Below are 10,591 nucleotides of genomic sequence, written 5' to 3' on the forward strand. Positions count from 1 at the left end.
TGATTGATGTTGAACATTTTTCGTTCAAAACTTATTTACTAAATCTCATCTTTAGTTCTTAAAAATAACAATATTTTGTATTTTTAATTTATCATATTTTCTTAACTATTTTCGTAAGAAAATAAAATTGAGTGTTAAAAGTTAACGAAAATTGACAAAGACTTTTTTTTTTTCTGAACCTTGACATAGTTGATTTCTTTGCGGTCTACGATGGCCACGGCGGGTGCTGGTGGCAAAAGCTTGCAGCTTATGGAGGCTGGAGGGAAGGGTTGATGGGGACAAACTGGAATTACTAAGTTTGGGATCAAATCTCAATCCATAATCAAGGGACACAAGTGGTTTATAAGTGTTAAGTTACTTGTTCCAACAATTTTTATTTAATTATTAAGTTTAATAGCAAACTTTGAGTAATAAAAAATTGACAATTATTATTACCATTCATAATTAACCAGATTAAGATATCACAAAATTCACCAAAAGAAAGATTAAAATAACACAATCATGTAACTGTTGGGAGAGAAAATTGGATTAAGAACAGACCAACACAGATTTGTTGTGGATAGAAATAAGCTGGTGGAGAAAAAAAAAAAAAATCAACTGTCCAATTCAAAACGAAAAATTTAACCCCTCCTAATCCGTTTTCCCCTTTCTTACCAAACAATACGTTACAAAAGTGAATGCAAATCATAACAATCGATCCAATTCCATTTCCATGCTATGGTTGGTGTAGCAGCAAAATAAATCACTCTTCCTTCCCCTCTCTCTCTCTGTTTAATTACAATCCCATTTCAAATTTCAAAACCAAAACTCTCTCTCTCTCTCTCTCTCTCTCTATATATATATATATAAGAACTCCATAGCTTGGAAACTTCACTCTCTGAAGCTCCATTCTCCTTCCGTCTAAGCCACAACCATGTCCCTTCTCAGCCGATTCTTCTACAAGCGCCCCCCTGACGGCTTACTCGAATTCTCCGACAGAGTATACGGTAAATCCCCATTTCAAATTCCCATTTTCATTGCATCAAAATCTCATTTTTTTGTTTTGTTTTGTTTCAGTCTTCGATTCCTGCTTCTCGACGGAGGCACTCCCGGACGGAATGTACAGCCTCTACCTCCGCCAAATCCTCTCTGACCTCCACGAGGACTTCCCGGAATCCTCCTTCGTGGCCCTCAACTTTCGCGACGGCGACCACCGCAGCCGTTTCTCCCGCGTCCTCTGCGACCTGGACGCCACATTCGTCGTCGACTACCCAAAGCAGTACGAGGGCTGCCCCCTCCTCCCCCTCTCCCTCCTCCACCACTTCCTCCGCCTTTGCGACTCCTGCCTCGCCGACCCCGGCGCCCTGATCCTCCTCCACTGCGAGCGCGGCGGCTGGCCCCTCCTCGCCTTCCTCCTCGCCGCCTTCCTCGTCTTCCGCAAGGCCGCGCAGACCGGGGAGCGCCGGATTCTCGAGATGGTTCATAAGGAGGCGCCGAAAGGGTTGCTGCAGCTGTTGTCGGCGCTGAACCCGCTGCCGTCGCAGCTGCGGTATGTGAAGTATGTGGCCAGGAGGAACATTGGGGCGGAGTGGCCCCCACCGGAGAGGGCACTGTCTTTGGATTGTGTTATTCTCAGAGGGGTTCCTGGGTTTGATGGGGGCAATGGGTGCAGGCCACTGTTTAGGATTTTTGGCCGGAATTTGCTTAGTAAAGGGGGGCTTTCAACACAGATGATTTATAATATGCATAAGAAGAAGAAGACTTTGAGGCACTATAGACAGGTTTTGTGTGTGGTTTTGGTTGTGGGACAACACTTGTATATACTTGTTTAAGTGCTTTTGGTGTTGTTCTTCAATTCTGTGTGTGTGTGTTTGTGATTGGTTGAGTTTGTAGTGGGGCAGAACTTGTATGCAGTTCTTTAGGTGCCTTTGGTGGTTTTCTCTAATTAGAATTGGAGCTTTACTTTTTATAATTTGAAAATAAAGGTTAACTTTGATTGCTGAGGTGAAACTCTAATTCTAATTGGAATATATAGTGTTAGATGTAGCTAAGGAACTGTATCTAAGTTTTGTCCTTTGTTGTGTTGGTTTCTAATTTTGTGTGTGCACGCGTGCATATGTTGAGGTTGGAATGAATGAGTTGTGTTTTTATCTCAGGCAGACTGTGATGTGATTAAGATTGATATTCAATGCCTAGTGAAAGGGGATGTGGTGTTGGAGTGTGTCCATTTGGATTTGGATCCGGAGAGGGAAGTGATGATGTTTCGGGTGATGTTCAACACGGCGTTTATTCGGTCCAACATTTTGATGCTGAATTCTGAGAACTTGGACATTCTTTGGGATTCGAAGGAGCGGTATCCGAAGGGCTTCCGGGCTGAGGTGAGTATGTGTTATAGTATTGTATGGCTTGTGAAAAGTTAAGACTTTGATTGCTTGTTATGTTGGTTGTGGTTTTTCTGCGGTAAGGTTATTGGTTGTTAATCTGATCATGAAAAGCCTTGAAATTTAGGTTTTGTTTGGGGAGGTTGAAAGCATAAGTCCTCCAAGGGCTCAAACAAGTATTTTAGATGGTGAGGTGAAAGGTGGATTGCCTATTGAGGCATTTTCGAGGGTTCAAGAACTTTTTAGTGGTGTAGAATGGGTTGAAAGTGGGGATGCTGCTGCTGCCTGGCTGCTCAAACAGCTTACAGTCTTAAATGATGCCAAAGAGCTTTCAAGGTTTCAAGGTAGAGGAAGTTGGTATTCATCACCTGCTGACTCTGACTCTGAAAATAATGAATCAAGCACAGCTGATAGTTCAGATGAGGCCTTTGATGTTATTCCCAAGTCTTATGCTGATCCTTCAAAATTATTGATATCTGACAACCCTGATTTGGTCCATTTAGCTTTTGAGAACAATGGTGGAGATTATGTAAATCTCACTTCAAGAACACCTGATCAGTCATTGACTGATAATGTTTCATTACCTCATCATGCTCCCAGAAAGGAATATTCTCCTTGTTCCTCTCCACCATCACCTTCACCAGTTCCCGCTACTCAACCTTTTCCAACACCGGCACCACCACTTCCCACATCAATGCCTATACAGCCAGATTTAGCTCCTCCCTTGCCTCCGCATCAGATAGATCAGAATGTGAACAGTGCTTCTACATTGCCTTCACCTCCTCCTCCTATAGTTTCCAATGCTCCTAGTCAACCTCCACCGCCTCCTCCTCCTCCTCCACTTCCTCCACGATCTGTACAAACTGGTTCAGCTCCACCTCCTCCAGGACCTGTACGGACAGGCTCGGTACCACCGCCTCCACCTCCTCCAGGATCTGTACAAACTGGTTCAGCTCCACCACCTCCACCTCCTCCAGGTCCAGTACGAACAGGCTCGGTACCACCGCCTCCACCTCCTCCAGGATCTGTAAAAACTGGTTCAGCTCCACCACCTCCACCTCCTCCAAGTCCAGTACGAACAGGTTCAGCCCCACCGCCACCTCCACCTCCTCCATGTCCTGTACGAGCAGGTTCAGCCCCACCTCCTCCTCCTCCTCCTCCTCCTCCAGGTCCTGTACGAACAGGTTCAGCCCTACCTCCTCCTCCTCCTCCTCCTCCAGGTCCTGTACGAACAGGTTCAGCCCCACCTCCTCCTCCTCCTCCTCCTCTAGGTCCTGTACGAACAGGTCCAGCCCCACCTCCTCCTCCTCCTCCTCCTCCAGGTCCTGTACGAACAGGTTCAGCTCCACCACCTCCTCCCCCTCCAAGTGTACGAACAGGTTCAGCTCCACCACCACCACCACCGGCACCAAAACCTCCAGGTGTTCTTCCTCCTCCACCTGGCCGTGGTGCATCACCGATGCCACCTCCACCACCTGCAGCTAGGGCCCCTGGTGTGGCACCACCACCAGGCAAAGCTTCAACAGCAAATGTTGGAAGAGGTCGTGGTACTGGTGGTACTGTTAATGCTCCTAAGAAAACTTTGCTAAAACCCCTACACTGGGTGAAAGTTGCTCGAGCAGCCAAGGGAAGTCTATGGGCTGATTCACAGAAACAGGATAGTGGAACAAGGTACCAATTATTGAATTTTCATATGGATATCTGCATGATTTTCCTAATAGCTTTTTTATAATCACTGGAAATTGCCATTTTTTTTGGGATCACAATATGTATTGTAGTTGTGCGTACTTTTGCTTAACTCCCCTTCTTTTAATAGGAGTTGAGGAGGGTGGGATGCAATGCCTTTGCCTATTTAACATTTCTGATTTTAAATAATGAATTGTTTGTTAGGGCTCCTGAGATAGATATTTCAGAACTTGAGAGCCTGTTTTCAGCAGCATCTACTTCTGATGGGAGCAGCACTAAAGGTGGAGGTCGGCGTGGTCCTAATATTAACAAACCTGAGAAAGTACAATTGGTAAGCTACTCCTTGTTGGCATAAATTATTTTATCAACTGTTGCTGCAGAGTTTATATGCACGATTAGAATTATCCTATAATGGGAATTGGGAATTACTCTGGTATTAAAATGGTTATCCAAAGAGGCAATAAGCATCAAAACTGTTATCTCTGGTAGATTTTTTCTACTCTTGCTAATTGCGTGTTAAATAAAAAACTTCGTACCCCATTGCCCAGAGGCTCTTCGCTATGCGAAGGTATGGGGGAGGGATGTTGTACGCAGCCTTACCCTTGCATATGCAAAGAGGCTGTTTCCGGATTCGAACCCATGACCAACAAGTCACCAAGGCACAACTTTACCGCTGCATCAGGGCTCGCCTTCTTAATTGCGTGTTAAATAAGAAAGAAAAAAAAAACCAGAAAATTTTATGGCTAAAAAAGTTTATATCATATTGAATTGATGTACAGTTATCTGTTGAAACAAATATTCAATATTGCCCTTTGCCCTTTGCAGATCGCATGTGTGTTAGGATATGATATGAGCTGATAAACCTACTTGTATGCAGATACTGGAGCATTTTCCTTTTAATTTTGTCTGATTTATTGTATTTAATTAGAAAAAGAAATGTATAACTAATAAACCCAAATTCCTTTTTTCCTTTACTGTCAGGTTGATTTGCGTAGAGCATATAATTGTGAAATAATGCTCTCTAAAATCAAAATTCCTTTGCCAGATATGCTTGTAAGTTTCCCTATCCTTGTGCAAAGTTTACTTGGGTCTTGTTTACTCAATAAATTACCTCTTTTATATAAGTTTCTGGTGTTCTTTGCCGCATCATATTTCAAATCTGGAGTTGTCCTAAATTTTTTTAGCACAAACACTCACTTATTGTATTTAGAACAGATACCAACACGATCAATTTATCCATGTGAATGCTAAATCATATTGACCATATTGGAGAGTTAAGGCTCAACTCAATTGTATAAAAAGATACCTCATGGGATTGGATTTGACAACAGGATTCCTTGTGCTTCATTTCTGTTTTTCTCTGTTCATTCATTAAATTCTTCTTTTATCACAAAAAAGGACAAAATAAAAACCTAATGGAGGAATATGCATTATGTATCTATTTTTCGTAATTAGTGTGAATGCATCCAAGTATTCTAGTTTGGCTCTGTAGCAGGACATTTTGGAGTGATAAAGGACATTTATTGAAATTTTGTTGAAGGCTACTTGGAGTGGGAACTTTGATCCATTTGTTGAATTGTCATTACTTTATATTGAATCCTCAAGCAAAAATGGAATGTTAACAAGTACCGTGGCAGATTGGTTTTACTCCTTTTTTAGTTGAAAGCAAAGTCCAAGCATAGGTACTGAAATATAGCCACAAATGTCATTAATTGATGCTTCTAATTTTCTTCGAGTAAGTTGTTTATTCTTGTTTTGGTTTGCTTTAGTAACTGTCAATATGATTTTACATACTTTTCTTGTTTATTTCCCTATACAAATTCTTTTGTATGAAAAAACTTTGTATAGGGTTTGTCATTTATTTGGAAGTCTATTTTTCTAGCTTCACTTTTACAAACCCATGCATTTGAGTTAATGTGAGTTCAGATTAGCTTATTTTGAGGTCAAATTTTTTTCTCTTTGGGAAACTTCCTGAAAGAGTTTTTGAGAAAAAAAGAAAGCTTTCCTAAACATTTTAAGAAAAAACTTGGGTAGTGAGAACATTTTAGTTTTATCTAAATATTAATTCACTGACACTTCCATTTGTGATGAAGGTTGATTTTAGATGGGCATTTTTTACCATGTTTGCTCTTTTTCTTAACTGTTGTCATTTTTGTGAGTTTTGTTTTTGATTTCAGAAAGCAGTCCTGGCATTGGATTCTGCAATTCTGGATATTGATCAGGTTGAGAATCTCATCAAGTTCTGTCCTACAAAGGAAGAGATGGAGATGTTAAAGGTTCTCCTCTGCCCTCCTTCCAGTGCAGGAACCTATAAAAAATTGTGTTAACTGTAATATGTGACTTCATTTAATATCATAGTATTTTGGTATTTTGTGTGAATAGTATCTTGGTTGCAATGTTTTAACCATATTCCTTTTTACTTGGTTCCAGCTTCAAAATCTTGAATCATATAATTGTATATTTGTTTGTGTATACATGGAGGTTGCCATCTTAGCTTCGTTCAATCGCAAATTTTAAAAAATACATGAAGCATATTTTCCTATGGCGTTGATGTTAATTTATTTTGTTAGGATTTCAAATATGATAATTTCTTTATTATATGATCTAAAGGATGGCTAAAATCTTTTTGTTTTCAGAATTATACAGGAAACAAGGAAATGCTTGGAAAGTGTGAACAGGTTTTTTCCCTGATACTCTTTAGTCAATGAGTTGTTAATTATTTGTGTTGATTTTAACATTTTTTTATCTCATCAGTTTTTTATGGAGCTGATGAAGGTTCCACGTGTGGAATCCAAATTAAGGGTTTTTGCTTTTAAAATCACCTTTTCTTCTCAGGTATGTAGTCTAGGTTATGAACTTATGATTATCTCTGTATGGTTTTGCTATAATATTTCATGCATAAAGATTTGTTTTTCATGCTTCTTCAGGTGAATGATTTGAAGTTAAATTTGAACACAATCAACAATGCAGCCAGAGAGGTACTGTTTAATTGCTCTTGGTTGACAAACATGGAGGTATTATTGGGCTGCTTCTTTATTACTCATGCTTACAGGTGAAAGAATCTGGAAAATTGCGTCAAATAATGCAGACCATTCTTACTCTGGGCAATGCCTTGAATCAAGGAACAACACGAGGTATCTTTTTGTTAACTCTCATTATTTGAGATGGATTTGTAGTTTCCATTTCACCTCACCATCATTGGCAAAATGGGAAAGTTTCTGCAATGCTGTTTAGGTTGAATCCTTTTATGTTGCTCATTGCAGGATCAGCTGTTGGATTCAAATTGGATAGCCTTCTTAAATTATCTGATACCCGTGCAAGAAATAACAAAATGACTTTAATGCATTATTTGTGTAAGGTAGATATGTCAAAATCTTCAAATTATATTTAGCATTTAACTATTGTATCTTTTACGTAGTTGTGGTCTTTTATACCCAGTGTAAATATACTCAGATAAAAACTATGTGAAAGAAAAGAATTGTACTGTTTCTAGGCATTATTCAAGGCTTATGGAAGAAATCTAAATCTCTTGTTTTCCTTTACATGGCTACATCTATCTCTCACTTAAGACCCAACTATTTGTATAGGATTGTAGTTTGTGCAAGGTATTATCCCAACCTCTTTTGGTCCCACAGGGAAAAAAATAATTCTACCAATTGGGAAGGGTCATGAGCCACACTAACTTTGCTATCAATTGAGTTCTTTGCCTGATAGTCAATTGTAGCAGTGTGCTTGGGAGACTAATAATTTATTAGCTCTATTAAGATTTTCTTTGGGCCTATAATTTCCTTATATTAACTATACAATATTCAAGTTCTAACATCATTTGTTTGTCATTGATTCTGCTTTTGATATGATACTCTTTTAGCTTCTTGCTGAGAAAATGCCAGAATTGCTAGATTTTGATAAGGATCTTGTCCATTTGGAAGCAGCTTCTAGGGTATTCTCTGTCACTAATGTTTTCATTGTTGATATTGATGTATTACAGATGATTTTATGTAAGATTACTTTGCTTATGATTGGTATTCTCTGTCCAATATCTAGATTCAACTAAAAGCATTGGCTGAAGAAATGCAAGCTGTGAGTAAAGGTTTAGAGAAAGTTGAGCAAGAACTCGCTGCTTCTGAAAATGATGGTGCTATATCTACAGGATTTCGTAAGGTGAGAAGTAAAAAATATTGGCTTTTGCCCATATGTGATATACTGCTCTTATCTAAGATACTTCTCTACTAGAGGGCATGAATGTTTGTCCTATTCAACACAATATTAGCAGCTTTAAAACATGCTTTTATTATATTTCTTTTATCTTTTCCTCAGCATCCCCATTTTCGGTACCTCAACACAAAAATATACAAAAAAGAAACAGAAGCCTCAGCAACAATTCTAGCTTGACTCTAATTCATTCTATGTAAAAAACTAGATGTTTCAACTAGATGGTTCCTTTGGCTATTTTGCTACATGATAACATCTACATGAAAACTAGTGCTGTGATCTTCAATAGATTGTAATATGGTTAGCAACTGCTAGCTATCATGTATCTAGGTAATTTTATGTCTTGTGACATGGCCCCATGGTGAAAACCTTTATTTGATTAATAAATCATTTGACTGTATACACTTGTGATTTTCTCGGCATAGTTATTAGAATCTTACTAGATTTGAATCCTATGATTTGATAGGATTTGGCTACCTATCAATTTGTATCATAAGATGAATCTCAAGCTCAAATGACTTCGAATCTTATGATACAAGAAAAAATCAATGTAATTTTGTATCCTTAATACGTATCAGACAATTCAACAATTTGTTATTTTTTTCATTTTTTTAACTTTAATTTTGTCAATTCTCCTGAAAGAAATTGGAAAGTCATATAAACTTAAATTGTTAAATGAACAGGAATTGAAAGAGCAATTTTGAAGTTATCCTATTTGATTATTCCACTACTTTATTTGTGACTCATCCATTCAATGCATGCATTCTATTTGGCTATTTCATTGCTTAATTTCCATTCTATTTGGCCTTATGATTCATGATTCAAAATTTAGCTTAGCATTCATGTTTTGGAAACCTTGTTTCACAGTTATGTTTCTCATGTTCAGGTGTTGAAGAATTTTCTTGATATTGCTGAAGCTGATGTGAGGTCTCTTATATCATTGTATTCTGAAGTGGTGAGTCCTGTTAAAGTTATATTTCATCTCTTCCTCCTTTTTCCTTGGTGTTGCTATTGACTTGTATTTTGCCTGCTCAGAGGAGAATTTGATGCACCGTCCCAGATAATAGTCATTAGTTTGGACTATGTTGATAACCAAGTCTGCCAACTACTTATTTTTTGGTTTTGGTCTTGATTCTTTCTTTTCCAGGGAAGAAGTGCAGACTCTTTGTCCCAGTACTTTGGAGAGGATCCAGCTAGATGCCCTTTTGAACAAGGTCTGATAGTCTCTACAATCTAGACACATGCACAACACCTGAGTTTTTTTAACATTGTTTTTGGTAGCAATGATTAATTATATAGAAGGGCCCTTGTTTTGCGTTGGGTTTTATGAAATTCAAAATCTTGCATTGCTTAAGCAGTGTGAATATGCCTGGAGGAAGAGAATAGCCACTTGACTGCAACAGTAAAGCTGAGTTTTGGTTTCTTTTATGAAGATTATGTTGACTGCTAAAGTTGTGGTCTTGTTGCAGTGACACAAATCCTTGTTGTCTTTGTCAAGATGTTCAACAAGTCAAGGGAGGAAAATGAAAGGCAGGCGGATGCTGAAAAAAAGAAATTAGAGAAAGAAGCCTTGAAGGAAAGGACAGCAAATAACTTGCATTCCAAAAAAGATGGTGTTCGATAGGATGCCTATACAAGCAAGCCGCATGGTTACTTTTAGTTCAAACAAACTGCGCTATACATTTTGGACTATCTCAAATGCATATTTGCATGCACCTTTGGGATTTATTCCTTCTGAAGATGATGCTGGCCGTTGGACGCAAGTGGTTTAGTCAGTTCCTTATAGTTGGATCAACGTGCCTCTCCCATTGTGCTGCACTGCTGCTAAAGGAGAAATACACCGCGACACGCTGGTGGTCTTTTGTAATTATACCACAAGGCAACTAATATAGAAACTTCACGCTTTTTTCCTCTTTAAAATATAGAGGCCATCATATATTATTTTAAGTTCAAATTTTCTTGTGCTTTAGAACATTGCACTTCTCAAAGCTGCAGATAATTCTTTGTAATTCAAAAACACTTTGGATATATGATAACGAGTTCTTCCTGTGTATGATATAAAACCATAATTTGCAATCATTATTATAGCTGTGTAAAGGTGTCAAACAGCTGTGTGTTTACAGAACCTAACCAATATCAGGATCTCTAGCTCTTGCAATTTCTTTTTTTCGCAGATCAATATCCCTCAATTTAATTTAATGGGCTTTTTAATTGAGTGTGACTTATTAAATATGAGAATTTTACTTAAATGTTGAGGATTTAAAACTGATTCTTGAAACTTCTTAAAAGTTTTATGAAAAATTCTTGTTAGTCTTCGTTTAAAACATAATCAT

General features: G+C 38.4%; 1 protein-coding gene across 1 annotated transcript; it reads left to right on the plus strand.

Annotated features, from left to right (window-relative positions):
* Nucleotides 1–641: 641 nt before the first annotated feature.
* On the plus strand, nucleotides 642–10,383 carry LOC114424960 (formin-like protein 14). Its single transcript, XM_028391656.1, has 17 exons — nucleotides 642–986; nucleotides 1,057–1,760; nucleotides 2,136–2,357; nucleotides 2,488–4,031; nucleotides 4,251–4,377; nucleotides 5,028–5,099; nucleotides 6,224–6,322; nucleotides 6,683–6,724; nucleotides 6,801–6,881; nucleotides 6,974–7,024; nucleotides 7,099–7,180; nucleotides 7,310–7,404; nucleotides 7,915–7,986; nucleotides 8,091–8,207; nucleotides 9,145–9,213; nucleotides 9,406–9,472; nucleotides 9,728–10,383. The coding sequence occupies exons 1-17, from the start codon at nucleotides 914–916 to the stop codon at nucleotides 9,880–9,882; spliced, it is 3,672 nt and encodes a 1,223-aa protein (XP_028247457.1). The 5' UTR covers nucleotides 642–913; the 3' UTR covers nucleotides 9,883–10,383.
* The last annotated feature ends 208 nt before the right edge of the window (nucleotides 10,384–10,591 follow it).

The sequence above is a fragment of the Glycine soja genome, chromosome 9, assembly GCF_004193775.1.
Source record: "Glycine soja cultivar W05 chromosome 9, ASM419377v2, whole genome shotgun sequence".
In the NCBI taxonomy this organism is placed as follows: Eukaryota; Viridiplantae; Streptophyta; class Magnoliopsida; order Fabales; family Fabaceae; genus Glycine; species Glycine soja.

Coding starts and splice junctions, on each gene's coding strand:
- LOC114424960 (XM_028391656.1), top strand. CDS start 914: ATGTCCCTTCTCAGCCGATTCTTCTACAAGCGCCCCCCTGACGGCTTA. Junction 1,761..2,135: donor CTTTGAGGCACTATAGACAG/GTTTTGTGTGTG, acceptor TTTTTATCTCAG/GCAGACTGTGATGTGATTAA. Junction 6,323..6,682: donor AAGAGATGGAGATGTTAAAG/GTTCTCCTCTGC, acceptor TTTTGTTTTCAG/AATTATACAGGAAACAAGGA.